General features: G+C 45.0%; 1 protein-coding gene across 1 annotated transcript in view; it reads right to left on the bottom strand.

The window, feature by feature from the left end:
• AR (androgen receptor) overlaps positions 1–27,710 on the bottom strand; it is a 141,690-nt gene extending 113,980 nt beyond the window's left edge. The window contains exons 1-2 of the mRNA XM_010572522.1: positions 27,027–27,710; positions 25,687–25,757 (exon numbers count right to left, since the gene is read on the bottom strand). Coding sequence (XP_010570824.1) covers positions 25,687–25,757; positions 27,027–27,710 — 755 coding nt within the window. The remainder of the gene's footprint in view (positions 1–25,686; positions 25,758–27,026) is intronic.
• Positions 27,711–27,774: the final 64 nt, after the last annotated feature.

Here is a 27,774-nt window from a genome sequence, read left to right as displayed (position 1 = left end):
CGCCATTTTGTGCTGCGGGGGAGGCGGGCTGCCTTGCAGGGGACGGCGAGCCCGGGCGCGGTCCGCGGCCTTCTGAAAGCCCGCTGCAACCGGCATAACGATGTCGCAGCGCCCAGTGTCGGTAGCCATCGCAAAGAGCAAGACCTGTCATGAGTGTGTGGTGCTCAGATATGTCATAATCCTGAAAAGCCGGCATGAGATGTGTGGTAGGGCAGGACGCCCACCTTCACACAAAATGTGCTCCCCGACCTCCTTCCCTGCGGGTTCTCCATATGGCCACCCAGCACCCAGGTTCTCGCTCCCCTCTCCTTGGCTGCACCCATCTCATCTCACCTGTTCTCACCTCGGTGTCCTCTTAATTGTCAGGGAGAGCAAAAGGTGGCTTGCTGCTTTAGGGACATGCGTGTGGCAGCTGCAGCACCCTCACAGACAGGACAGCCTTTGGGAGGTGAGAGGCCGCAGCCCCAGCAGCCGCCGAGGGCTGCGAGAGGAGGCCCTGCTCCCTGAGTAGCATGGGATGGAGGCACGGCGTTTCCCCTCGTTTCTCCCAGACTGCCCGGACTCCGGGGTTGCTCTGCAGCGTGTCTCTTGTGTTGTTTCTCCACCCAGCAGCACACAGTGCAGCTTCACGCCACGTCCTGGTGAGGGCCATCGGCCTGGGGTGTGCTGCACCAGGGATGTGGAACCAGCCCACCATGTGATGAGGATTTGAGGGACACTGGCAACCAGGTCCGGAAACCTTTAGAAATTGTGTAGATTATCATCCAAAAAGCCAGAGCTATAGATCGCTGTTAACAGTGCCAATCTACTGCCCAGAGTGGTGGTGGTAGCATCATCTGCGTGTTGGCATTATGGCTTCACTACGGACAGATTTTTCGCTGTCCAGTGTTAGTACCATCACTAACACCATTCCCCCTTGATTTGAAAACTGCCTTTGCACTTCCTTTGCTTCTCATCTCAATACACTTGCAAAAAAAAAAAAATCTCTTTAATTCTCCTTGAGTTCAATTTTTGTCTTTTGTTGTTGTTGTTTTTCCTACCTTTGCCATTTCTGCAGCTAAGTAAGGAGTGGCAGAATCCCCCAGATTTCTTTTTCTTTTGCTTCTTGAGAACCTTCTCACAAAGCCACATCACCGATCCCTTTTCTTGCAATTCCCTTCACAGTGAAATTGTTGTGCTTTCATTATCATGACTTCATATTTCCCTACTTTAAATCTTCTTTAATTCTGCGAAAGTTTAAGTAACAGTCAAAGTTAGATGCTACTTGGTGAAATAATGGCATTTTTTCTACACACATTGCTTTGGTGGTATCAGAAGATACCAGGCTTTGGAGACTGTGGGTACTGCAGGACTTCCTTTATCCCCACACAGCACCTTTGTCACCATTTTTTTCCTGCCCATCCTGTTTCTGTGCTGCAACAATTCCTTACTGTCTGTTCAATTAGCACACCCTCATTCTTCGAGCTCCTCAGATGGTCTCACATTCTTCCATCAGTTCCTCCCTGCACAGATGTCTGTCTTCTTTCTAGAACAAAAAGATGCTGTCCAAAGAGGTCAAGATGCCTTTTTCACGATGCAGGCATCTGGCTGTCGTTGTTTGCGTACAGTTCCTTGGCTAGGCCACACTTCTGAACCTTTCCTCAGTGGTGATCAAGAATTCACGCTATCTTCTGGGTTTGCTTTAGTTTCCTTTCTTTGGTTTTCTTCCCAAAGGCTTAGGATTCCTGCCCAACCCATAAATCTGTCACATTTGCCAGTCAGACAGTAATGCCTTGGCATGGTAAATATTAACCACACAGCACTGCCTTCCTGATGAGTCCTATGTTTCTGCCTCTTTGTCTGGTGTGCATGTATGTGTCCTGGCATGCCACTGAAGAAACAAAACTGAGTTTCAGTTTGGCCCACCTAAGCACATCACTAGTGACTCTCAGCATCGATCTTCCAGTTCTCAAAAAACTCCTCTCTTACCTTAAGCAAGATTTCATTGATGACTTGTAGAATTCAGCACAGAATGCATGAATTAAGGAGCAGTGACATAAAGCTTCTCACCTTTTCCTTTCAGAATTTTCTCTGTCTCCCGCAGACCTGAACCGCTTCCAGATTAGTCAGAGGGGGTCACTTGCAGAACAGCAGGCAGCATTTGCTCTCACTCCACGCAAGCCCAGCAAAGCTTTATGCTTTTTCCAACCCCTCTGCTAGTTCTGAAGTGAAGCAGTCAAGCCCTTAGGCACAAATCCATAGTGTATTTGTGTGCAGCAGTGCCACTGGAAGGCAAGGCTGGCCTGGCAGCGTATGTTATTTGTTTCGTCTTTGGAGTTTCTGGTATATGAAATCAATACAAAGGCTTCAGGTGTAAAAAAAGCAATTTTACATTCCATCTCCTTGGTTGCCTTGTTGTGTGTTGGAGTTTGCTTAGAAACTCAAGAAGCAAATCAGTCAGCAAGTCCTGTTCCTTTCAGCTCTTCAGATCTGGTTCTTCTCTTTCCTCTGTAATTGTAACACAACCTGTTACCTTCTGCTCTTTCATCACTAATATATGCTTGTCCCCTTCTGGTTTTAATCTCTACTGGTTCTACATTTCAGCTTTATTTTGTTGTAAACTATGAGCTAAAGTCACGATATCTGTTATCTATGGCTTGCGTGCATGTTCCAACATATACTTCAACTACAGAGCATGGTAAGGATCCATCTTTGGAAAATAAGTCCCTTTTCACTTTACTGTTTCTCCAGTCAGGTAATAGGTGTCTTCCACTGAACAATAAATCCTCCACGCACCTCCTTAAAAATGGTGGAAATCACAATTTAAGTCTGCTTTCATATAGAAAAAGAGCTGTTATACCAAAAGATACTAATGATGGTTAACAAACATGTTTGGGGCATTGGGAACCAAAGTTCTTGATAAAGCTAATGGAAGAGGTTGCTACCTCTCATCTTGATAAATGGAAGACATTGTTACGCACCTTTCTGTAACAACAGTATAAACAATAGAAACCATTGCCCAAGATGAAATGTTGCTTTGCAAGTCCTAAACAAGAAATAACTGCTGCGAAACAAGGTATTTTCCTAGGAAACTGGCTACCAGTGCTTGTGGGGTGTTGCAGCTTTGTCTGGCTTTGTCCTCGAGGCAGAAGGCAATTGGAAAGCCTGAGAACTCATTGGAAGTTTGATGCAAGGAGAGAACAAAAAGAGTGCTTCAGGGCAGAGAACTGGCTAGAAAAGTGTGCTTGGAAACTGTTAGCATGGAAACTTCTAGCTATTGCTGACCTTGACCATGTTTACAGAAACAGAACTTTCAACACCTGTAAATAGGAAGGAATAAGCTGAAAAAAGATCTGACTCACATCACCATTTTCACCTTTTAACAGAAACAATTCCATAAGGCTTCCAGTACTAGTCATACAGACCAAGAGGCAACACCCCTTGAAAACAAGCTGTCTTTTGAGCACTGCCACCTCATTTCTTTACCAGTGTTCATTCCACATCCCTTTTCACTTCTCGCAACAGCATCCTGACATCTTCTGTTGCAGAGTCCACCCGCATTGTTTAATCCATTTCTGCTGCTCCATCCCCTTCACTCCCTTCCATTTTTCCTAACTGCCACCCTGGCAGCAGCACAAGGATAGCAGAATAAATTGCGCTGAGCTCACACAGTAACTTTTCCTTTCATGAGAGTATTACTTGGGATCTCTCTCATCTATCACCGACACCACCGATTGCCCAAAACTTGTAGTAACTGGGTTTCTGTAAGACCTTTGCTGTTGAGTCATGTCTGAGTGAAGCTAGTGATGGCTTCAAAAGGTAACAGGGAGGCTACTAACAAAGAGCTGTAAGGACAGAAAGGCAATATAATTAGATAAGCCTTACTTGCTTAGGAAACCAAGTTAAAAAGAGACATTGTTGACAGTCACTACTAGTATGTTCTCTCAGGGAAAGTAAACAGTAATGCTGTTATCCAGTCTATCAGAATAATAGGTGAGACTCTAAAATACCAGGAGATGGTGTTTCAAAATCATTCATTATTCATATTTCTGAAAAGAGCACTGTGGAGAAAAAAAAATCATTGTTTTTGAACTTTCAGACCTTTTTTTTTTTGTTATCCTGTGCAACTGGGAGGGCTTTGCTTTAAAATTCTGCTTTCAAAACAACAAAACAATGAGACTGATGTTTGAATGTAGTCATCTGGCACCAGGAGCTGAATCTATAACACCTGAACATTGCATGATTAATGATGAAGTTCTGGGTGCTGGCAACATGGAGTGGGTGACAATCCAACTGAAATCCAAGTTTCACACAGTTATCTCTATGTGCTTCCCCTGTTTCTTAAAGAAGCAGTATTTCCTCCTTCTGTGAAACATTTAACTGATTCCTTTCTCTGTACAAAACAATTTGTGATACTGGGTCAGAAGAAAGTTCATTGAAAATAACCTTTTGGGACTTTTATTAACATCTCATATGGATTTGGGTTTTCTTCCCCTTCTTTAAAGTTTATCCTTTTCTCCACCTATATAAAATCAAGAAAATGGAACTAAAATATGTGGAATGGTGATAATGTTCTATTATTTTTATTTTTTTTTAATCTGAGGTAGGATTATTTATCTACATTAATGCTAGACAGGGTTGTTTTAGACATTAATGGCTGAATCAGTGTTAAGCCATGCATAACAGGGAGAAATATGGGTACAATATTTTTTGTTTGTGCAGTTTTAATGAGCAAATGGAAATGAGCACATCATTTTTATGCTCTACACCTGCAAAAGCAATTCCCGAGATTATTGATTATTACTAGAAATAACTGTTAAATATTGAAATAACTGCTTGAAGTACAGGATGCACAATTTTCATACTGATAGAACTATGTTTTTTCAAAGTGTTGTCATCACTTACAAGTCACAGTTAAACCATTGCCTCTGATAGGATGAGATTTAATTATAAGACTCAGTTATTTCTGTATTCAAGACTAATTGATTTCTGGAGAACGAAGTGATAGAGAAGAGTGACACAGCAGAGTGATGCAGAATTAATCTCAGTTATACACACATCCCCAGGCCAAGAAGCCAAGACATTCCTGTTTTATCATTCAAATAAAAGATTATCTCAGCAAGGTGAAAAGTTACTTATTTTTTTCCAAGGTATTTAAGTGATGTAAACAAACTTCAGCTCATTATCCAGCTCTTCAGTGTTCTCATGTAGGGCTTAAAAGTGTCCATGCTAGGTTCCCAGTTCCTGCAAGCACCCGAAACAGTCAGTGTAGAGGGAGAAAGACAGACCTGAAGGCTGTAGAGGTGCCAAAGCTAGAAGAGGAATCTCTCTTTTTCTGTCTCAGCTTTATGGCATGCCCAGACAGGGTCTTTTGAGTTAAATGCATATAGGTAGGTGTGCAAAATCTCCCCCCACCTCCATTTTTTATGTTTTTTTCTTCATTATGTAGTGCTTGGATTAACCCTTAGGGTACGTAGCAATTGTCCTTAAGAAAAAGAAGTTTTCTCAACAAGACTTTCTAGACAAGTAACTTCTCTGATCCAGTGATGTTTTATGAAACAAGACAGATGGAGTCTTGCTCAAGATGGAGGAGAGGGCAATGAGGAGGGGAGCCTCCAGTCTTGCAGACACACTAACGCCCTACACAATGCTGGTTTCCCCTTTCTCTGCAATGTGACCTCTGCCTCTCAAAGTCTGCCTCAGCACTGACTTTTAGACCAAGTTGTTTTTTCTTTATGACCACTGCAAGCTTTGAGTACTCAGTGCCTCTGAACAGACAGGGCTGAAATCTTAGCTCCACAGGAATCACTGGGTCAGAGGTAAAAGTACAACTTCAGTCTTTTTGATCAGTGAAACAGTCTGGCTGGCATGAGCTCTGGCACAGGGCATGAAATGGCATCCAGTGTTCAGTCTATTGTTAGCTTTGAATGTGGCATTCCCGGAACACCTATGAGTTACCCTCCAGCTTCAATTATCTCCATTCCTTGAAAAACATGATTTTCTGATACAGCTCTGCTGAACTTCATGGAACCACTGATACCTAGCACTTCAGGAAAGGATCAGCAGTATTGATGCACACAGTTTGGCCAACAGAAAGTATCTTCTGTAGGATAATCTCCCAAGTGTCTAGTCTCTTACTGCACTCAGTAAAGATATGCACTTACTTTAGTATGCTTTTTGAAAAGTACTAGGAGCACCTTGTCTCATACTGCTCCTTCAACCTCCTTTGCTCTGGAATATATTCACTGCTGTATGCTACAGCAAGTGGTAAAGCTTGCAATATGCTATGCTGCCATTCAAGAATATTCTACAAGGACAGACAGGCACACTGAAAAATAGGAAGTTATTTTGTAACTGAGACCTGATTTACTGCATGTGTGTTTAACTGGGTCAACTGCCAGGATGCATTTCTAATGCAATGGGCTTTGGCAGTATTTGGTAATAAATAATGGCAGTCACATGCCCGATCTGTTCCAGGAATACCCCCAGTGATTTTGGAAGCACACTCGCAATAATTAACACATTTGAACTGGTGCTGTCTGTAAAAGGCTTCATGCTGTGTGGATCTTTTGTTCACAACAGACAGCTCTGTAGCAGTCTCAGCCTCTTGAATGAATCATTCCTTCACTGAGACAGTTATTAGGATGTTGTCTAACCCTTTGCACAGGAAAAAAAGTCTTCTTGCTGCACTGGTACAATACTCTCCTAAACATTCTTCCTGACCCTCCCGTGGTGACAGCATATGCCCCAAAGCATGTTGGCTAGGAGGTCTATGTAATTTATTTTACTATGTTAATGCATATACAGAGGTGAATGTTTAGAGGTAGTCAGATCTGTTGTAGTTAATGGCAGCAAGTATCTCCCCTTCCTACGGTTTTTTCTTTGCAGTTTGGTACCATTCCCATGTTATTGTCTTTATCAGTGATTGCCATAAGAACAATTAGTGTAGGTGTTAATTCATCCTGTGATGGGATCAGTGAAAAACGCTGCTTCTTTTACCTTCACTGGGCATCTTTCATTATATGCACTTCTGTTAGGCTCATGTTGATGCATATCCCTCTAATAAGGGAACTCCAGGAATCCCTCTTACCAGAGGAGGGGAGAGGAGGCCACTCACTACCAGCAGCACATCTCCTTGGTTTCAGATTCTTAATCTATACATTTATGCAAAATGTAAAAAACAATATTAACCCTCACTGAAAGCAATTAAATATATTGTGCATTACTTGGAAGACATTAGTCTTTTCAAGCATCTTATTTTTCTTCTGTCTCTTCTTAGTTTATTATAATAAAGAGGGAATAGCGTGCAAGATCCTTTCAGTCTTTCCTTTGTACAAGACTATGGCTTGCACATTCCTGAGCGTGTTACCAATGCAAACACCTCCCATGATTTGGCAGGGATATTCCCAGTTCTTAAGGAAATTCAGGACACATCTGAATTCTGCTGCTCTCATCATCCTTTCAACACCTGAATTAATGTGGACATCAGTTTTCTGTGCATAGATTATTGGAGCCTGAACAGTGGATTTGCACTGCTGTTTATGCAGTAGCTCCACGAGTGGGAAGTTTCATTTCATGCTACAGTGTTCTTCTACAGCAACTTGCCTCCACAAGTCTGTCGACTTTCTTTCAAGCTAGGTTGGCATCTGTACTAGGAGGGAATGGTAGTTGGCAACTGAGTGCTGTTCTGAAGAAGCTGATGGTATTTTCTGGAAGCCAAGGGATCTATCAATTGCTTCAGTTACTGAGTAAGATACACAGTAACCCAGCCTAGTTAGAATTCAAGTTCCACATCCTCTCTTAATGGCTATTCAACAAAAGCACAGAAGCATGGTTCAGTGCCTTAGCCAAGAAAGATTATCATTAGCTTTACCCTCAATAATGAGTGCCTTTGTTTTATATGAAGAAGGCACATGACTGAAGCAGGTGACATTCATTTGATTCTGAGACTCGAGGAGGTTAATAAAACTTACTCACACTTTGTGATTTGGTGTCATTGCCTGTAAAGAGTGGTACACTCCTAGGATATCCTGTTACATTTCATTGGGCTGTTTTCTGATTTTGTTATCATTATATATCATCTATGGTATTATCAGACCATCTTCATGCTTGGTAAGTTTCCCTTTGTTGTCATGCAGGTTGCACGGTGATCGCTCCGCTGTGGTCTCCACAGATGAGCTCCGCTGAAGCCTGCGTTTGTTTGCTTTCCTGTGGTTTTGCGGGTGCAGCCAGTCATGGAGTTCAGGCATCGTTTCCTCCTCTGAACTGATAAAAAGAGTATTTCTGATGAACCTAGAGAGTTGTTGCTGTGAAACATTTTCTGTTTTAAAGAACTAAGAACCACAATCAGCCACCACACAAACTTCTGCACTGTTGATTGTACATGAAATACAAAAAGAAGAAAAATAGTAATTTTGATGATAATTCATTTCTGCAGCCACTTTCTCTCATTTCATGAATTTATGTCCTGCAGTGACACCAGACTGACATTTGGATCTTCAGTGGCTGTCTGAATTGCATGTCTTCCGTACTTCTGTGCAACATGGCCACTTGTGCCTTCACTGACACTTCAGGCATGCAGTAAAAAACTGTGACCATCACAAACTGCGTGCATATTTGCTGCACTGGGTAGACAGTAGTAGACGTGCTACCAAAGCTGGGATTATGGCTTCCAGCTTTCATGTTGGTGGCCATTCCAAAAGAGTTACGTGGAAAGTTTAGCATCTTAAAACATATACTAGACCACACAGTAGATGTTGCCATTTACCAGTTTGATTAAAGGATGGGGATCCTATACTAAAAGTAGAGGAATGGAAAGGGAAAGAAAGACTGGAGGTGGGTGCAGTTGTGATGTGAGGTGCTGTGCAGTGGTACCCCGTCATCCCATCACCTGGCACAGAACCTACGCTGTGCCCATTAGTGCTAATAGGATAGGGACAACCACTGCCTCCCCCAACCGCTAATTCTATTAATACTTTGACTACTACTTATTGCACCTGTGATTATATCCAGCACTGGAGGATAAACATGTGAAAGAAGCTGTACAGAAAGCAGAAGTGAAATATTCCAATAATATATAAAACAGTTTAAAGCCTGAAGCAAGAGGTTTGATGTCCTTCTCTAAACTCTTCTTTTTGTACTGTCTATTGCTGTAGATAATAGTAGTATCTGTTGTTAGTCATCTTTGTACTCAGTTCTGTATTTGACTTACTTACTTGTTTTTCATTGAATCCTCCTTTTCCTTCCTTGTGACTGGGGACAAAGTGCAGAACAAAAGTGAAGGAGAGCCACTCCTATTTGAAGTTTAAGTATGTCTAAATGCTGTACACTGGCTTATGCCTGTTTGATGTTTCAGTCTATTCTCATCTAGACTGTGGTTCCGAAACTGACATGGTTTTAAAGACTTATGTGATGAAGTTGTAGAAATGTGTTACTGTGAGCTAAATGATACTGATTAAGCACTAACACTGTTTTTTTCAGTTGGAAAATATAATGAAAAAGAAATTCCAAGAGCAAATGTGATCATTAAATGGTATATGGGTGAGAAGAAGAAGAGAAAGGCATAGAAACTTGTATGGAAGTATGATGTTTCAGTCCAATGAGAGTGCATTCTGTGCCAATCTCTCACATGAACATGCTGAGATCTGATTAGCTTTGACTTTTCTGACACTTACCTGCATAACTTGTTCTATATTTTCACACTGTCTTTCTTAATAAGGAAACTTGCCACTAACTGAATACTTGGGTCAATTTCTATTTGTCAATTTAATTCATTTTGGCTACAACCTGAAGATTAAAACATGCAAGTGAAAGGGTGGATAAAAGGAAAATAGGCTGGCTATGAAAGAAAGTGATCTGAATACACAGTCAGAAACCTGGGCTTAAAGCATCTATTGTAAAATCCACCACTTGGATCATTTAAAACTTTTCTGTAAAAGGCACACTGACATCATCAGTCTCAAACTTGCCTATTTAGTGGGCTACATGTGACAAAAATGGTCTTCTTATTAAATACATACCACAAGTATCTCAGATCTCCTGTTCTGTTCATTTAACATATTTTGAGGTCAGTAATGCTTCGTTCTTTGGTATATTTTCTTATGTGACTGTTGCCTGTAATATCTATATATTGGATGGGATTTGAGAAAGGAAAAATGCTTAGGTAATTGCTGTGTATCTTTCATGGTTATTGCCATGCAACAAGGCAAAGAAAAATCTAGCTTAGTCTCCTCTGAAAGGAATCGTCATTTATGCTTAATAGAGAGCCTGTCGAGAATAAGAAAGCTAAAATCTGGCCCATTCTTTATATATAAATTTCTCTGTAGAATCAGTCATTAAATGCATTTTCTTATTTTTAAAACAATTGCCAAAAGCTTTGTTTGATTGATTTTTTATCTGTAAAGAAAATAATGGAAGGAAAACTGAGGAGTTTAGCAGACAAACACAGACAAAACTGACAGTGCCATATTAATGTGCATATCACTGAGGAAATGAAAGAGACAAATAGGTGGGACTGGAAACACACAGCAACTTTTGTCTTCAAAAGGATTATCACAAACAGGATTGATTTTTTTTTTAATTGGCTGAGTAAATGCAGTGAGAAATCACTTTTACTTTCCTTTGTGTAACTGCTACTATTCTGCAGATGTTATATTGCCAGAGCATTTTGGCAAGAGGATTTAAGGGAACATGCTTTTTGTCACCATCTATTGCTCAGCTAAAGAGCAGGAATCAAAAGAAAGAGAGGCAGACCTACCTTTGCAGGCCTGGCAGCTGTCCTCCCAGAGGGACCCTTCTGGTAATGATCCATTTCAGTTTGATGCATAAGGGTAGCACAATGCCATTGCTCTTGCCACGTTGCTAGGTGGTTACAGGGCTGTATTCATGACACCTTGCTCTTGAGTGGGATGGACAGTGGGCATTGGACTCTGCCTGGGTGGGGGTATCGGTGTATGGGGGCTTGTACAGAGGGCAGGGAGCAGTTCCTTCTCCAGGAGGCTGGAGACCGGCCAGGTACATCCCTTGAGCGAAGATATTTTTCCTTCAAGAAAGTCAGTAGTGGAATAGGGAGTGGAAGAAGAGTGACATTTAAAGTGACATTAGAGAGACATTTATTCATGGCATATGATGTTCACAGCTGGGGAACTGCAGTCATAAACTCTGCAGAAGGATGGAGATTGGTTACTAGTTGTACACACACAGTGATTTGTTTCCTTTTTCCCCTCAGTAAAACATACTTTGCTTTCCACATATACTCCCTGGTGTGACAAGCAGGACAGAGTGGAAAGAATGAAGTATACTTGTGCTTAAGGGCTTCTAGGAAAGAAATCTTGTTTTGTTGGTTTTCTTAATTTGCAGAGGAATCTTATGTTTGAATCCAGCCTTCCCTGCTGTCAACAGAAGCCAGGTGAAACAGGAAATGAACTGTCAAATAATCTAGGATAAGGTCATGTGTATGACGGAAATCCTAACTCATTAGGTCAATAGCTAGGATAGACCTGAAAGGACTATCTGCTAACAGATGCTATCAGCATCTCCATGTTTCCATTAATATGCCTGTATACATCAGTTTGATCTCGCACATATGCATTTTTGCTCTATATTGAGCAGTCTTTTCATGTTTTGGGTTTTTTTTCACTCTGCTTTCCCTGGGCAACACAAATTGAAATGTAGTCAATGCATAATGCAAGATGCACACATTGTCCTTTGCAGATTGTAAAATTGTCAAGGCCTTAAAGATAGCCTGACATACGCTGCTCTGGCCACCTGCGTCACGTAGCAGGATAGTTGCAGTACCCTGAGACGGCACTGTTAAAGCAGCGCTCCCCCAGTAGCATTGCATATGGCTAGGACCATTTCTGATGGTTGTGCAAGGGAGTCGGTTGCGTGGCATAGATTACCATGCTGTGGAGAAATACAAGTATGAGGTCAGCAGTGTAGGAAGATACTGTAGTGGCAACAGAGAAAATCTGCACCAGGTGAAGTAAGTTTCAAATGTATCCTGTAGCAAGGGAAGATAGATGACTAGGAGAAACGTCCTCTTTTGCTGCCTTCTCTGCTGATATTCAGTTGTTATGATAAAAAGAGCCAGTAACATACTTCTTATAGGAAACAGTTGCTGCTTTTCCACACTTTTTTGAGTTAAAAACCTTTTTTTTTTAAATGCAAATATTTTAGGTAGTGTTTACCTTAGAACAGTTTGCAGTATTGTGCTATAATAGTTTTGCAGTATATTTTGCCAAATTTTCCTTGAAAATATTTTATTTTCAGAAGTCATAATTGCATTTATTGTTTTACTAATTCGCAATGAGAAAATTTATTACTCTAAACATGGGAGTCATTATTTGGGGTTTTAAAAAGACAAAATACCTCATTAAAATTTGGATTCAAGAACATTTCTGGAAAAATAGGGTAAGCGGTTTGTGAAGGGTCAGTTTTGTGATGATAGTGCACCCTTAGAAGTGGAATAAATTCCAATATGTATTATCCTCCAGAAATAATTGCCTTATTTCTCATCTGGCTGGCTAGCTTCTCTGATATTATTTCTCTGTGTAGAAAATAGCTGCAGTCCTCAGGAATGCTGAGAGGGTTCCACTGGGAGGGAAACTGTGCCCAGAATCACAAAAGGGAGGAGATACACCCACAAAAATATCCATGCGATAAAACACAGTCCAAGGCACGAGTAGTTTGGAGGTCCCCTGTTCAACAAGCCAAAAATTACAGCAAGAAATATTTCATAGTCAGAATTGTTTTCTCACAATCTCTTACTTCTCTATTTCTTAAGGGCATTTTTTCTGAGCCTGCTTCAGATCTTGTTCTTCAACAACTGCCAAGGAGAAGGTGCTCATGCTTCATCCTTTCTCAGCTGCATGTGTTGCTCAGGCTGCTGCGAGCTGCTTTCTGGGTGCAGCCTGGCCCTGGACTCGCTTTGGTTTTTTTCTTCTTGTAATGTGTATCGAAAATGTGCAAAGCTAAAACCCAGAATAAATGCAGCATGGACAGCTGCTCTACATGTGTCCTCTGAACTACCTTGTAATTGTGCTTTTCCTTGAATTGGAAGGCAGGCTATCAAGACCCAGAAATGCTTCTCATTTAGACAAGAGCACTAATCAGGGCTGCCTTTCCTTGCCATGGATTTTTGCACAGAGGGCGTCCGTTGGGCAAAGAGGTATATCCTTCACCTGAGCAGATGTCACATAGAGACTCCTTGTCATGACTTACTTGTTGCCAAAGGTCAAACCAAGCTGGAAAACCTTGAGCTGAAGCTGAGTCAGAATCAAGGGTTGGTCACCAGCTACCTGAGAGACCCTGCTGGCTCTTTTCTGGTGTCGTGGGCAGCCCAGCCCCCCTTACCCTGTCTGCTTCCAGCAGGGAAATGATGAGTGATCTCTCCCCAGGCCAGAAGAGAGAGTTACCCATCAGGAGAGCAAACCTGTATTTATTACTTTCTTCTAGGTTCACCATGGAGCCAAGAGTGTTGCATGTGAGTGAGCAGCTACAAAAGAAAAATTTAATTAAGAACTGAAGTCATAAATCTGTGGCAGTTTGTTTTCACCATGGCTTTATTTGATATTTGCCTCGAAAAGATCAACAGAGTCAAGGGCAAAACTGGCTGCAGTGAACGAAGTGATAGATTCATCTATTGTTTTCTCTTGCATCAGCGGGGCCCTGAGTCGTGCAAGCAGCTACGAAGGGTCGCCTCCCTCCATGCCACCAGAGACAAGCCGGGCACAAGGGTCTTGGGTCAGTCTCCTCTGGCCATCTAATTAGAAGTGCCTAACTCTCCTCACACTGCCTGCTGGGCTACTCTGGGGAGTCTTTGAGGTTGTGCTTGTCCATGGACACGTTGCATCCTCTGGGGAGAACAGAGAATTTGGAAAAGCTGAAGTCTGCAGTTAGGTGAGCAAAATAAGAGTGGTGTCAAAAGTGCTCAAATTGAAGCTAGCCAGAGGAGAGGCTAGAGGCAGGAGGAAAAGGAGATCATCGGTTTGCTTCTATCTTCCAAATGAAAATGAGCCTAGGAAAAAACAAATCAAGCAGTGACATTGCCTGGATTCCTAAGCAACATTCCTGGGAGCTCCAATAGCCTGGGCCAAGAAATATTTGAAGCTCTGAGTGTGCTAGGTCCTGGTGCAAATATCTCCACCTGACCTTCAGAGAAGATTCACGCTCTGACTGCTTCCTCCATGAAGTGTATTGAGGGAAATTATGGCCCAGGCCCATCTTTAAGCAGTTTTCTATTTTTGCAGGCCCACATACCAGCGAGCGTGGCAGTGCTGGAGCTGCCTGCCCCACAGCAGACCAGCGGAGATGTCCTGGCAGGCGGCCTGCCCAGTATTTGTGACCACTGTACTGTGAAAATGACCTGGAACAGGCTCATGGACTCGGCTTCTCCTTTGTATTACAGCAGAAAAGTCATTGTCACTGCCAAAAAAAAGACAAAAGACCACCAAACAACAACACAGCCATAAATGAAGGCTATAAATACGGAGATGGATAGTAGATAACTACAGGCTTTCTCTCATTCATGTGGCATCCAGCTTGGAAAGTGTCCTGTAGGTCAAGTTGTTGCTTGTTTGGTGGGACGCAGGAGTTGAGCCCAGTAAATAAGAGGCTGTCCTATTTACTGGCTTATGACCCTCTGGTGACTTCAGGCGTTTTGAAGTTCTTTGTCTCATTTCTGGAAACCTTGCTCCAGCCCTGCTCAAAGTCCAGAATGAACCAAGGTCTGTCCATCTCCATGGCTTCTAATGGCTGTTTATCTACATCAGCCATCTGGTGAGGTGTTGGCCGCCAACCCTTCCTCAGGTGACACCTCAGAGTGGCATGACCGTCACTCACTTTTCCTAAATCCTTTATTCAGCTGTGGCTCCCCAGCACTTCAGCTCTAGCAGAGCCGCTGTGTGTCCCAGCAGCTGAGCGTGCAGAACAGCAGAGCAGAACTGCTGTCGAGGCCTAAAACCCTTCTGGCTTTATGCATGTCGGTATAGCCATATAAGAAGCATAACAGAGAGAATGGCAGAAAAAGGCTTTGTTCTTGCATTCTTGTTGGCCTTTAAGTGAAGTGCTAAATCCAGTTCTACCATACGTTAGTTTTGGTTGCCCTCCTGCGAGGCAGTGGGATGGTGTACAGGGGAATGGGCTGGAGTTGGCAGACTTGGGTACAAATCTCAGCTTTGCTGCTGTTACACTTTTTCTCTGTTAGTTAAGTGTAATTTTTCACTGACGGGATGAACGCTCTTGTTGAGCAAGAGCTGAATGAACCTATCAAAAGCCGTTACTGGAATCTGCAATATGTGTAAGTTATCACTGGAGACCCTTTTGTGAGCAACTATTCAGAAGCCTTGATGCTTTGTGTCCATTTTCCCTTTCCTTGGGAAATGTGGACTTTGTAGGGCCCTTGGTTTGGTGCTTCTTGACTTAAATATTGTATTTTTAAAAAAGCACAGTAAAGCATGTCTGCCTTCAGAAAATGGTGAAAAAAGGGATCTTTACTATGAGCTGTGGGTGGCTGGTGGCACCAGCACTGATACCTGAGTTGGAATGACTCAAGGCTGACTTTGTAAAAACAAAGCTTGTAGCTGTCTTTCTATTTATTCACAGGGACTCTTTTTCTTCTGTATTAAAGCAGGTTGACTAATGCCCCCCCAGCTGGAGTGTCTCCTACCCCTTCGTGCCCTCACAAGAGCAGTCCAGCTGTACCCCTGCTTGTTGCAGCACTTTGTCTATATGCAAAATACTACAGATCAGTATAAATGGTGTGATTTTGCTAGGATATGCCTTTCTAAATGAGAAAGAAGAGACATAAATTAGATAAAATATGATCTTTTTGAATGATTTTACAGAGGTACAGACTTGCATGGAACCCACCATGGGTGTTCAGGAGGTTTTGAGGAACGACTCTGCAGATGTGTTATGTTACTGCAGCCAAGCAGCCAAGATGTAATGCACTGAGTGGAAAAACAAACAAACAAGCCAACAGACCCCAAGTAGGTATTTCACAACAGGGAGAGCTGAATCTTCACTGCATTATTCCATTACAAATGAATGCAGATTCATATTGCATGTGATGCAGAAGGTTTTGATCCCAAGCTTTGGAGTGATGGTGTAAGCTGCCTTCCAGGGAGCAAAAAGTCCATTCTGAATCCTAAACTAAAATCTCTCCAGTGTTTTCATGACGTGATATTGTACTGAAATACCTCTTTTAGAAAGAAAAGCAAAAAGCCAGTGTTTTAATTTGAATCCGTCCTTCACTGAAAGCGAGTACCTCAGCTGATAAAAACTCCTTCTAAATAAGTATGACTCCCAGCAGTATTTTCATGTTAATAAAACAATACTTTTCAACAAAAATATTACTTACTGAATGCTCCCAGCTGCCAGTGGATTTCAAAGGAGCTGGCAGTGCTCAGTTCTGCCTAAAAGACAGCCTGCTCCTGCATTCAGCTGCTTTGGGGGTTCTGTGTGTGACATAAAATTGAAAACCAAGCCTTCCTTCTAGTGCATGTGAAAACAGCTGAGTATTTAAGGTAGAGAGAAGCAGGATCTGTTTTTTAATGGATGTAACAGACCTCTAACCCTGACATCTGGACAGCTACTGTCTTGTGCACACACATTAATTCCCACTGTTTGTGATCCAGGGAAAGCTGTGGCAGCACAGCTTCACAGCTGAGTGCACCCCACGATTATGGGATGCTCAGTGACTTCATCTGCAGTGTAATCCACCCTCCCAAAGTATGGGCCAGCACCAGTTCACTGTCATTTTATAATTTAATATATCCTTAGAAGTAAGGTATATTAGCTAGTGCTAATAACACTTTTTTTTATTCGACAAAAGAACTTGCCTTTTCTGACCAGAAATTTTTTAGTGACTGAAAAAAATGAATCTGCTTTTCTTAGCTTCCGTGAGTCAACGTTAAGATGCAATGCCAGGACTCAAGTCTTAGTGGAAAAGTAATGCCTGCAGCCCCTGAACACCGCCAAGTCTCTTGTAGAGAGGAAGGTCTCTCATGGATTTGAAAGTAAGTTTGAAAAATCAGTTCAAAGAATGTAATCAATTGACATAGAATGAGACTGTGGGTACGAGCGAGAGCAAAAGGTTGCCCAAAGATCCTGGTATGTTAAAGAATCACACTGATTGAAGCTGATTTCATGCTGTGACTGCCCTTCTGAAACAGTTCTTTGCAATATTCATTTGTCAAAGGCTGAAATGTTATTTAGTTGTACAATAACACTGTAGCTGTGTAACAGCCTGTCGTGGTTTAACCCCAGCCAGCAACTAAGCACCACGCAGCCGCTCACTCACTCCCCCCCCATCCAGTGGGATGGGGGAGAAAATCAGGAAAAGAAGTAAAACTCCTGGGTTGAGATAAGAACGATTTAATAGAACAGAAAAGAAGAGACTAATAATGATAATGATAACACTAATAAAATGACAACAGTAGTAATAAAAGGATTGAAATGTACAAATGATGCACAGGGCAATTGCTCACCACCCGCCAACCGACACCCAGCCAGTCCCCAAGCGGCGAATCCCTACCCCCCCCACTTCCCAGTTCCTAAACTAGATGGGACGTCACATGGTATGGAATACACTGTTGGCCAGTTTGGGTCAGGTGCCCTGGCTGGGCATGACAAGCTGAAAAATCCTTGACTGTAGTCTAAACACTACTGAGCAACAACTGAAAACATCAGTGTTATCAACATTCTTCACATACTGAACTCAAAACATAGCACTGTACCAGCTACTAGGAAGACAGCTAACTACATCCCAGCTGAAACCAGGACACAGCCATAGTTACTGCCAGGTGGTTAAGAACAGTCGATTTGCATTAATGCCTACAAACGTACTTCAGGCAGCAGGTTGCTACTGCCATTGCTGAGTTTCTGCTTAATTATTTATTCTGGACTGCCAGTTTTGGCACCTGATATATAGACACATTTAAGGTTGACTTCTATTCAGCTGCAGATGGACTGCATGCTATTGAAATCAGAGGAGTTACACATGTCTGCAAAATCAGATGGACTCAGTGGCAACAAGTGAAATCCTTCCTTGCAGAAAGCATAAGCTCTTCTCTTCACTGTGAGCAGATTGGAAGATGTATATGAAAAGCAGTGCTGTTTTTCCAGCTGCAATCTAGCAGCATTAGTCATACAAGAAACAAGAATAAATGGCAAACAAGTAGGGCTAGGCTGCAGTGTACCTGGAAAAGTAATCTCTTCTTTCCTGCTCCTCGTCAGCTTGGTCAGGATGCTGGGGGATTGCTCACTTCCCCTGTAACACAAAAACTGGAGGTTGTCAAACAAGCTCTGGGTTTCCAGTTCAGAACAAATAAAAGGAGGTGCTGCCTTACGCGACAGGCGGTTGAGCCGTGAAACTCCTCACCAAAAGATTCTGTGGATGCTACATTTGTCCATGGGTTTGGGAGCAAACTAGGGAGTTCAAGGAAATGAAGTCCATCAAGGCTTACTAAATAAATGTTTGTGCTCTGTTTTCATTCTCTTCTCCCTGTCCCCATGTCTGGCTATTGTCAGAATCAGCGTACTGGGCTGGAGGGTCCTTTGGAATGAGCCCTGGAAGCTCATTCTTCTATTCTTCAATAATTCCCTTTCTGGAGTCTTTCCTTCCATTAAATCGAGTCCTTGTCTTTACCTGAAAAGCTTTCCATAGCTCTCGTCATCTGCAAATGGTCCTTTTTGTCAGGTTCATGCCACCTTGTCCTTATGCTAGTTGTCTGTGCCAATGCTCTCAGCTTCACCCCACTGTTTGCCAGGTTTTCACATCAACAGCTTTACGCAATCCAGCTCCAGTGCCTGGTTCAGGCTGCCTGTGCTCTTTGCCATTTTTAATCTGCCGTTGGAATCTGGATTGAGAGATCTTCAAGGCAGGGTCTGGCCTTGGGGTTTGGAAGAACATTTCTCCTTCCGGGTGCTGTGAAAAAGACCAACAATACAGAATAATCATTAATTAGGGTCAAGAGAGCAGTGAGAGTGTGTCACTGGTGAAGGAGGCAGTACCACAAAGGAAGGGTTGAGCAGGGAGGAGGTGCCCAGCGATGGCTGATGCTGGGTTTGTGACAGCAGAAACAGTGAACAAAGAAACCCCTGTCTGACAAGCTAAAAGTGCTACATGAGGGAGTTAGGACAGTGGTAGAAATGCACCAGGTTTGTTCAGAGGTGGCAGGGGGAGTTTGTAGCTTTTATTATCTACTTGATTCTTCCTGTAAAACTGACCTGGGCGAGGAGGAAATAGCAGTATCTCTGTGGTGTCTTCTTCCAGAAGGCAAAGGCACAGGAGCACTTGGCCCAGTCATATGAACACTGAAACAAGCCCCGATGTGCTCTGCATCCCACAGCTGCCCAGGCTGTGGCGTAAGGGCTGCTTCAGTGCTACTCAAGCAGTTATGCCATCTCTACTCTTTCTGGGAGTGATGCCAGCTTGCCCTTAGCTAAGATGGCGAGCCAGTAAGGAACAAACAATACTATATCCAAACTTTTTTTTTTTAAACTAGGGAGCAACAATCAATGAGTTTTAAGCACATAATTCCTACTTTTCTCAAATATGCAATTATTAGGAGTATGTAACAACGTGCTTGCTTATTCTCTGACAGCATCTTGGGACTGCCAGAAAGATTGCCAGTAACTTTCTACCAGTCCTGCCAAAGGAAAGCTCCTGAAATACACTGTAATGTCCTCTAAATGCTGCAGGGGAAATATGTGTGCCAACAATTTCTATCTGTTCTGTTTTTACCTTTAATCACGCTGAAAGAACAGGTTGCCAAAAATGGATGCCATTAAAAGCATTAGGGATTATGGAGAAGTGTTTTCACTCTGCAAGTAAAACTCTGCTAAATGCCCAAAACTATGGTTCCCATCAGATTTTTCTTAAAGTGTCGGAAGGATGTGTAACTGAGGAATGAAAAACAGTGGGTGTATTTCCTCATGTGTCCAGTGAAGGACCAGCCTTCTTCTGGCTGGTGAACCTCCTTTACCAGCAGAATCTTCTTTCCTGGGTTTTTTTCCTCCCTGCACAACTTGGCTCAGGGAAGAAGACAGCTGGAGCATATTAACCTGCTGACAGCCAACCTTCCGGAACTATTTCCTTCCACAAAAGACAGCAAAGCACCCAGCCAGTTGTTCTGCCCACCTGTTGGTTATTGTTTTCCCCTCTGAAATTAGGAGGCACTCTGTCATTCTCACAGCCCCCATTTATCTGGGAGTTTTCCTCCTAGATTCTGACCTGGACTGACCAGAGAAGCACCTTCCGCCTTAAACAAAAAAACCCACCAAACCCACAAAAACTACTAGTAGAGTGCTACCTGATGCACTGTTACCTGAGGGCAGACAGGGATCCTAAGCTGCAGTGGGTATTACGACCAGCAACAGCTTTTGTTAGTTGCAGTCGGGGCAATTACTTCTGCCCTTCCTTTTTCTGTAGGTACTCTGGTCTGCAGTGTTATAATGTGAAGCATACATAGCCCACCGATGACCTCTTCTTCAGCCCCTGATGGCAGCCCCCCTAAAACACAACCACTCAGCAAACCAATAGAGCTTCAAGAAGCTTCTTGTGCTCTAAGACAGAACATCATCCTATTCTCATCTGGCATATTTGAAATTTGCTACCAAACCTCCCTCTGCTCCCAGAACAGCAGTCAGGTTAGCATGCCTTGCAGGTTTCATATGTCTGGTGAGATCTGTCTCTTCAAGAAGAACTGATCATGGACAGCAGGAATCTGATATCCTGGGAAGCATGAAAGTCATAACGGGTTCATTCCCACATAGCTTGGTAAAAATCAAATACTTCAAATGAAAGGATTTTCTTTTTGCTTCCTGTGATCCAGTCATTTGTGAAAAGGATGGACACAGGATATATTTGCTTTTCTTCTTCAACATGAAAACAGGGTAAAAGCAACACACAAACTAAATTTTATTTTATTATAAACAAGCATGGATCTACTCTTGAAAAGGCGATGAGAAAACACAAGAAGTGTTTCAAGATGGAAAATATTTTGCCACATTATTTCTTTCAAAGATTTCCAGAGTCTTCTGAATTTTGTGCTTTTTCCTAACACCCTGTACCAACAGCTAGATCCCTGTGACACTCATGATAAGCAGAATAGTGTGTGTCCTCCTAGATGAAACCCATTCTAGCATATATACCCTCGTAGGCAACCAAAGGAATCCTTGAGAGTTGTATTGCCAGAGGATCCTAAAGGAACTGATGGAGGCTTTTAGGAAAATCCCAGTACCTCAGGAACACACAGCTGTAAATAGGCAACATGCTTTCTAATGAACACTAGCAATGAGGATTAGGAATGCCTTCGAAAAGTTATTCTGAAACAGTTTTAGAGGCATCTGTCTTCTTGCATCTTATTTCCATGAAAAAAAGATCTAATACAGTGATTCTCACACCTTTTTAGACAATGAAGAAATATCAGCCCTCAGTGTGGTTATGGACCACCAGCAAATTCCTTGACTCCCTTTGTCAAATGCTGAATGGAAAAGACCATAAATGTGGTTTGTTTCTGTTTGGCTTTGTTTCGGAAGGAAGGAAGGAAGGAAGGAAGGAAGGAAAGAAGGAAGGAAAAGACCACATGAGAATAGTCATTCCCTGCTGGGGGCATATTTTGCACTTTTTGTTTTGCCAGGTTAGTTTTTGCTTAGGGCATGCCAACTCATTCATTCTAATCGTTTGACTTCTTATTTATGTAGGCCTTTTCCACTGGCAGGCAGTAATGATTCTGGATAGTTAAGAGCATCCTGGTGATGACCCACCAGACATACTCAGGGAACAAAACAGCAGATGTGGTTTCTGTGCATAGTGTCTTTGCAGTGGAAGCTGCAATGAGTTCTTATTTGCAGTGGTCCCTAAGTAAATGTCAGCTGTTAATAGAGGACTCAAAATCTGAACTCCAGACTTAACTGCAACACAGGCAAGGAAGCTGAATGCTTAACTCTCCTAATCCCTGTGGCAGGGTCCACGAGCCAGCTAGCTGGAGCTGTGACTCACTGCAGTCTCTACCTTTTAGAGCTCTTCGTTCTCCCAGCTGGGAATGTGAAAAAGCTAAAATCATTCTTTGCCCTTTTTCTCTCAAATTAGAGTTTCTTTTTGTTCTCTTCCCTGCTGCCAAAGACCTCTGCAGTTTTGTCAGTGCTCCGCAAAACAGCGTTGCCCCAGATGAAGGCTGGGGAAGCCTGTGGGGGGCTCATTCTGCAGCAGAGGCAGTGACGGAGGCAGTTAAAAGTGCAGGTTGTTGCACATAATTGTATGAAACAGACAGGTCCAAAGCTTCTTGTCATACATGAGCAAGCAGTGTGGACTGAAAGGGGGTAAAGCATGGTCCACGAGATCATGGGGAAGAGGTCTCAGTTACTCAGAAAACCTTGCATCTTACACCTGGAAGGAACACAGCAGAGTAGTGAGGAAACACTGGAGAAAACGGGTGAAACTGGGTGGGAGGGTAGAAGGAGAGAAAAGGAGAATCTAAGGCAAAGTAAAATGAAACCCATGCCAGTGGTTGTGTGGCCTTCATAAACTAAGGCGGGGAACGAGAGGGTAATTCGCTGATGGACCTCGCGTTGTGGGGAGGGGAGCTGCCCTGGCTGCTCCCAGCAGCATCCAGTGCCCTCTGCTGAGACGAGGCCGAGCAGCAGCTTCTGCTGGAAGCCTACATGGCTTCAGCTGCAGGCAGCTTCACAAACGCATGGTGAGTTTCTGAGCTCTGAATTCCTCTGGCAGCAAGAAAAACCAACAATTCCCCTCTGGGGAAATGCTGAAATCAAGGCTGCCCTGGCCCTCGCGAAGCTTTTGTGGGCAATGCCTTGTGTCCTGCCCATGCCTGCCTGCCAGCGTAAGTCCTCACACCTTCCAATGCCCATGGAAACACCCATCATTCAGCCTCATGAGATGCTGTGCAGTCCTGTGAGAATGGTGCAAAGGCAAGCTTACAGCACGAGACAGGCTGAGGTTGCTGGGGGAAACCAAACGAGCTTTCAGGCACAGAAATTATAACCTTTATTCTGGAGGCTGTTTTTTTCAAATGTGAAGGTGAGCAGATTTGGAACCATTTTAACCATTTTAACCACTAGAAAGATTTGTGATGGGTACTATAGGTCCAAGTAAAGACTTCAGGCATTGGCAAACGAGATGCTATGGCATTAACTCTTACAGGCCCGTACCCAAGAGCGAATGCGCAGGTTTGAAAGGAGAGTTGACAGTGCCCTGCACAGGTGAGTTTGGATACTCTGCCCAGGAAGGCTGAGGATGTAAAAGCCTGCCTGGATTTTATGGGCTGGACAAATTCACTGGAAAAATAAGCCATCTGCGTTATTTAATGCAAAAGCATCACTTGTCCCTGAACCACAGTTTGCTGGGAGGCTAGGAGACTCTTCTGGAGAAGTGTCGCATTAGCTTTGTCCTTACGCCTGCCAGAGAAAGGCTGTTGGCCAGATGACTTCTGGCCAGCGATACTTGTTCTTAGGTGAGCTTGTGACTTCTCATGCTGAGAGTGGAGCTGCATTTACCTCCTCTACTTCCCAGGAAAGCAACTTAGCCAATGGGGGCTGATGTAAAAGCAGATCCCACCGTCCATCCCCTTTCCCTCAGGCTGTGTCCAGAAAGCGAGTGTCACTGTCTCTCAGAGCAGTATGAAGATGCTAAATCATTGTCAAGACAGAGCAGCCTGAATGGGTTTGGAGGCACGGGTCTCAGTTTTGGAGGGCTATAGTGTCTTGGTCAGCTGAACCTGGATTTAAGTGGAATCTTAAAACCTCTCCCTGGGCTGTACCTCCAGGCAGCGTCCAATGTCCCAGGCTTACACCAGGAGGAACACACCATGAGCACTGGGAAGCACGTTCCTGCCTTGGGAAAGGCTTGCCTAGCTTCCTGACTCAAGCCCTGGAGCACCACAAGACAATACTTTAGAGAAGCCAAATGTCTTCTAAATACCTTTACAAAAAAGTCAGCAACAAATCCTAAGTGACATGTACAGAAGAGTCATAGCATGCATGGGGTGATCATGTGAAAACCCCAATTTATGTAATGGCCCTGGAAAGAAACCTGCTCGCTGAGTTAGATGGGTAGGTGCAGTAAATGCCATATGATCAGGCCAGAGAATAAGGTCCTCTGAACACATGCTATTATTTTGAGCACTGTAAGTGGAAAGGGCACTGAGTCAAAGAACAAATAAGTCACAAATCACCTCAAAACTCTACTGCTCAGCTATGTCTTAGGCAATCATGGGAAATTTCTCATAGGGAAAATTCAGTAGATCTCAGTCCAAAGCAGCTTTTCTCACAAGGTAAGCAACAAAGGTGGCTCTGAAGAGGTGGCCTTGACCATGAAGCAAGAACTAAAAACTGGAGAAACGTCAGCCTGGCAGGGATGAGACTTCAGCTGAACGTCGTGTCCGGCTGAGCACCGGGCACTTCCATGGAGCACCTCCAACAGGTCTTACTGGGAGGCCAGGTGCATCAGAGCATTTGCAGAGGGGAATTCTGCACTGCTCCCATTGCCTTTTATAACCTCCCCGCCTGGTTAAAGTATGATTTTGTGATGCCTTAGGCAGGGATGGGCAGAGGACTCATCTGAAACAGAGGGGAAGGTGGAAGGTGTCCAGATGACTGTGCAAGTGTGACTTCTTCACCACATCACGTGTTACGTGGATGATCCCCCTGTGTCTGTGGAGGGCAGTTGTGTGTGTGTGTCTGTGTGCGGGTGTGGTGTTTACAGGATGCTTTGCTCCCATAATAGATTCGTGCCTGGACTTGGTGCCCTCTAGTGTTGTGAATACTCCAGTATGTGAGAAAAAACTTAAAACGTAGATTCCCTGCTTCAGAATTCAGGCTTTTGCTAACTCATAATACAGTAATTTTGTTAATTATGCTACGTAGTTACAACTTAATAGAGATAACCTGACCCTGAGCACATTGAGTAATTACAGTCACACCACCAAATACCTCAGGACACATTTCTGTAGGCTGAAGCTAACATCTCAAAGGCCTTAGCCTGCAAAATACACCCAAATCCATTGGATGAACAGCACTTTACCCGACCCAACGATTCCTGCAGCTGGAATATCAGAAATCCGGCAAACATCACACAAGCGGTCGCTCCTTGGTGCGGCTTGGCAAGCCACTAAAGCCTGTCTAAGTCTGTGCTGCCACCAAAAGCGTAGCCCTGCTACCTCCCCTGGTCACTGTAGGCTTTCTTAGCCATTCTTGGGGCAGCACTGGTGCTCATGTGTGTGGCTGTGAGGTGCTGATCTGACTGGGGAAAAAACCCACCGCAGTAACAGCGATTCCAGCTCTACTGTCAGTTTTCTCTGGCTCCCGTCAGGCCACAAAGGGGAGCAGAACCCCACAGAAAGGAACTGGGATGAGAGCAGGGCTGCCCGCTTCAGTCCTGGCCCCAGCACTGGTGGGCTCAGGCTGGCTGTGGCAGTGCAGCTTTCCAGCGCCTCAGCAGGGCTGCACATCAGCCACTGGCAGAACCACCACAAACCACTACAAACCCCATGGGCTCGGGGCAGCTCTGTGAATAATCACCCATCAGCCAGCCAGATGCTCTACTGCAAATCTTTCACCTTGATTCAATCCCCTTTTTAGCAGAAAATAATCCTACATGTGACCTCTGCTGACGTAATTTTGCTCAGTTAAACAACTCTTATATCAGCCTTCCAAAGCGCAAGAGCTGGTGTTTATGTCCCTGACTGTCCTGCCAGCCATAGAGTCCCGATGCGAGGCAGCCCCGTCATCACCGCTGGCCGCTCGCACACTGCCGTCTGCATGATGCAAGAGGGGCAGCAGCGTTACAGTGCAGGCCAGTTGCATCAGACACGGACCTGCATGAGGCAAACTGCCCCATGTGAAAGATGAAGTCATCCTCATCCCCCTACAGAACAACTCCTGTGGAGCTTTTTTCCTCTGGAGATTGCATCATTAACCTGGCTGAAGCACCAAGCTGTGAAAAATCAGAAGACTTGGTGAAGAAGCAGTAAGGAAGTTGACTGCTTAATTGAGTTTCATATAAAATCCTTCCAGTTATTCCAATCTGACTGTCTAGCTTCTCTAGAAGCTTTTATGCTGTGATAGGGGGGAACTTCTGGGACTTCTCAAAAGCATTTTCTGGAGAAAGATTGCTTAGATTTTGAAAAAAAGAGAGAGAAATGAGGAGAATGTCCCAAAATAACAGGTTTAAAACCAAACACAGTTCAGGTACACTACCGCATGCAACAACGCAGATCAACACTTAAGAGCTAACTAGTCTGGAGGCACAATAAACTGAAGAGGGAGTGCCAAGATCAATGCTACTGGGAAAATAAACTCCCTCCTGCACAAGAAAGTTAGATTCCACATGGCAATTTGGTAAACACCGTGGTGGAGTAAGTCTTTGCACAACAATCCTGGGATACTTCCAGGATAACTCTCCCGAACCACCCCAAAGATTCAGGCAATGGGTCACGCCAAATGCCCTGTTAGAAGTTTAGTTGGGAGTGCGAGAGAAGCCCCTGGCCGTGCTGGTTTGTGTTGCCTGACGTTTGCCTGCCTGGGGACACTGGACCTGCCTACGGTGCGGCAGAGCGCAGGTTCCCAAATGGTAAGTGTGGTCACGTATGTGCTCACTCACGCCAATGGCAAGGGGCGGCTGGACGGGGGCTCTTCCACCGGCCGTGAGACGTCTGTGGAAGAGATGCCAAACAAATCCAGCTCTTCGGGAACACGGTCCTCACCTGCGGCTCCCGACTGCCTTCCCACCCCACGGCACCCACTCCCCTGCCGCCGGTGGCTGTCGAGCCCACACGGACACGAGTGGCCCAGGGTTTCTCCTTTTTTTTTTTTTTTTTTTTTTTTTTTTCTTTTCCACATCGCGGCCGGTAACACCAGGACGCCCCGTCGTTGCTCTCCCAAGACGCCGTGTGGCGCTGCGTGGCTGCCCACCGGCCCGCTCCCAGGCCCTGCGGCTCCCGGCCCCGGTTCCCCTGCCCCCGTTCCCCGGCCCTGCAGCTCCCGGCCCCCGTTTCCCCACTCCCTGGCCCTGCGGCTCCCGTTACCCGGCCCACCGTTCCCTGTTCCCCCGCCCCCCGGCCCTGCCGCTCGTCCCGGTGCTCGGCGCCGCAGCTCAGCGCCGCTCCCGGGAGCCCCGGCAAGGGCCGCTTCCTTTGCATAGCCCCGCCCAGGCGACAGCGCCCACCAATGGGAAGCAGCGGGGCGGCGCGTGGCGGGGCGTGGCGGCGGGGCGCTGCCCGCTGCGCTCCGTTGCACGCGGGTTCCCGCGGAGTCCGGCCGGTCTCGGTCCGCACCGCCCTGCCTGCGCTGCCGGTCCCGGTCCCGGTCCCGGTCCGCACTGCCGGTCTTGGTTCGCACCGTCCTGCCAGCACCGGGACACAGGTAAGCCGCGGGGTCCGCGCACCTGCCCGCCCGCGGCGGTGGTCCCGGCCCTGCCCGGTGCCGGTGTCACCGCCGGGCGGCGGCGGTTGCGGGGGTCGGGGAGACCGGCGGGGGCTGCGGCGGGTCCCGCAACCGGGAGGGCGGCGGCAGCGGTACGCGTGGGCCGCAGCCGGCTCCGGCGGGCGCCTCCGAGCGCTGGCGGGGGAGGGAGAAGGTGGGGGGTACCGGGCCGAGGGGTGCGGCGACCGGAGGATGCGGAGACCGGAGGGTGCCCCGGCGGGGGGTGATGCGAGGCGGTCGTGCCGCCGCGCACCGGGGAGCCCCCTCGCCGAGACGTGCCCGGGCATATCCCGGCACACGCTGCCCGCCCTCCCGCGGCCGGGCGGCGGGGGGCGCCGGCGGGGCCGGGCG

This window comes from Haliaeetus leucocephalus, unplaced genomic scaffold (assembly GCF_000737465.1).
Source record: "Haliaeetus leucocephalus isolate CR32 unplaced genomic scaffold, Haliaeetus_leucocephalus-4.0 Scaffold340, whole genome shotgun sequence".
NCBI classification, from domain to species: Eukaryota; Metazoa; Chordata; class Aves; order Accipitriformes; family Accipitridae; genus Haliaeetus; species Haliaeetus leucocephalus.
The sequence above is the reverse complement of the archived record's forward strand: the minus strand, read 5'-3'. Positions and strand labels throughout refer to the sequence as shown.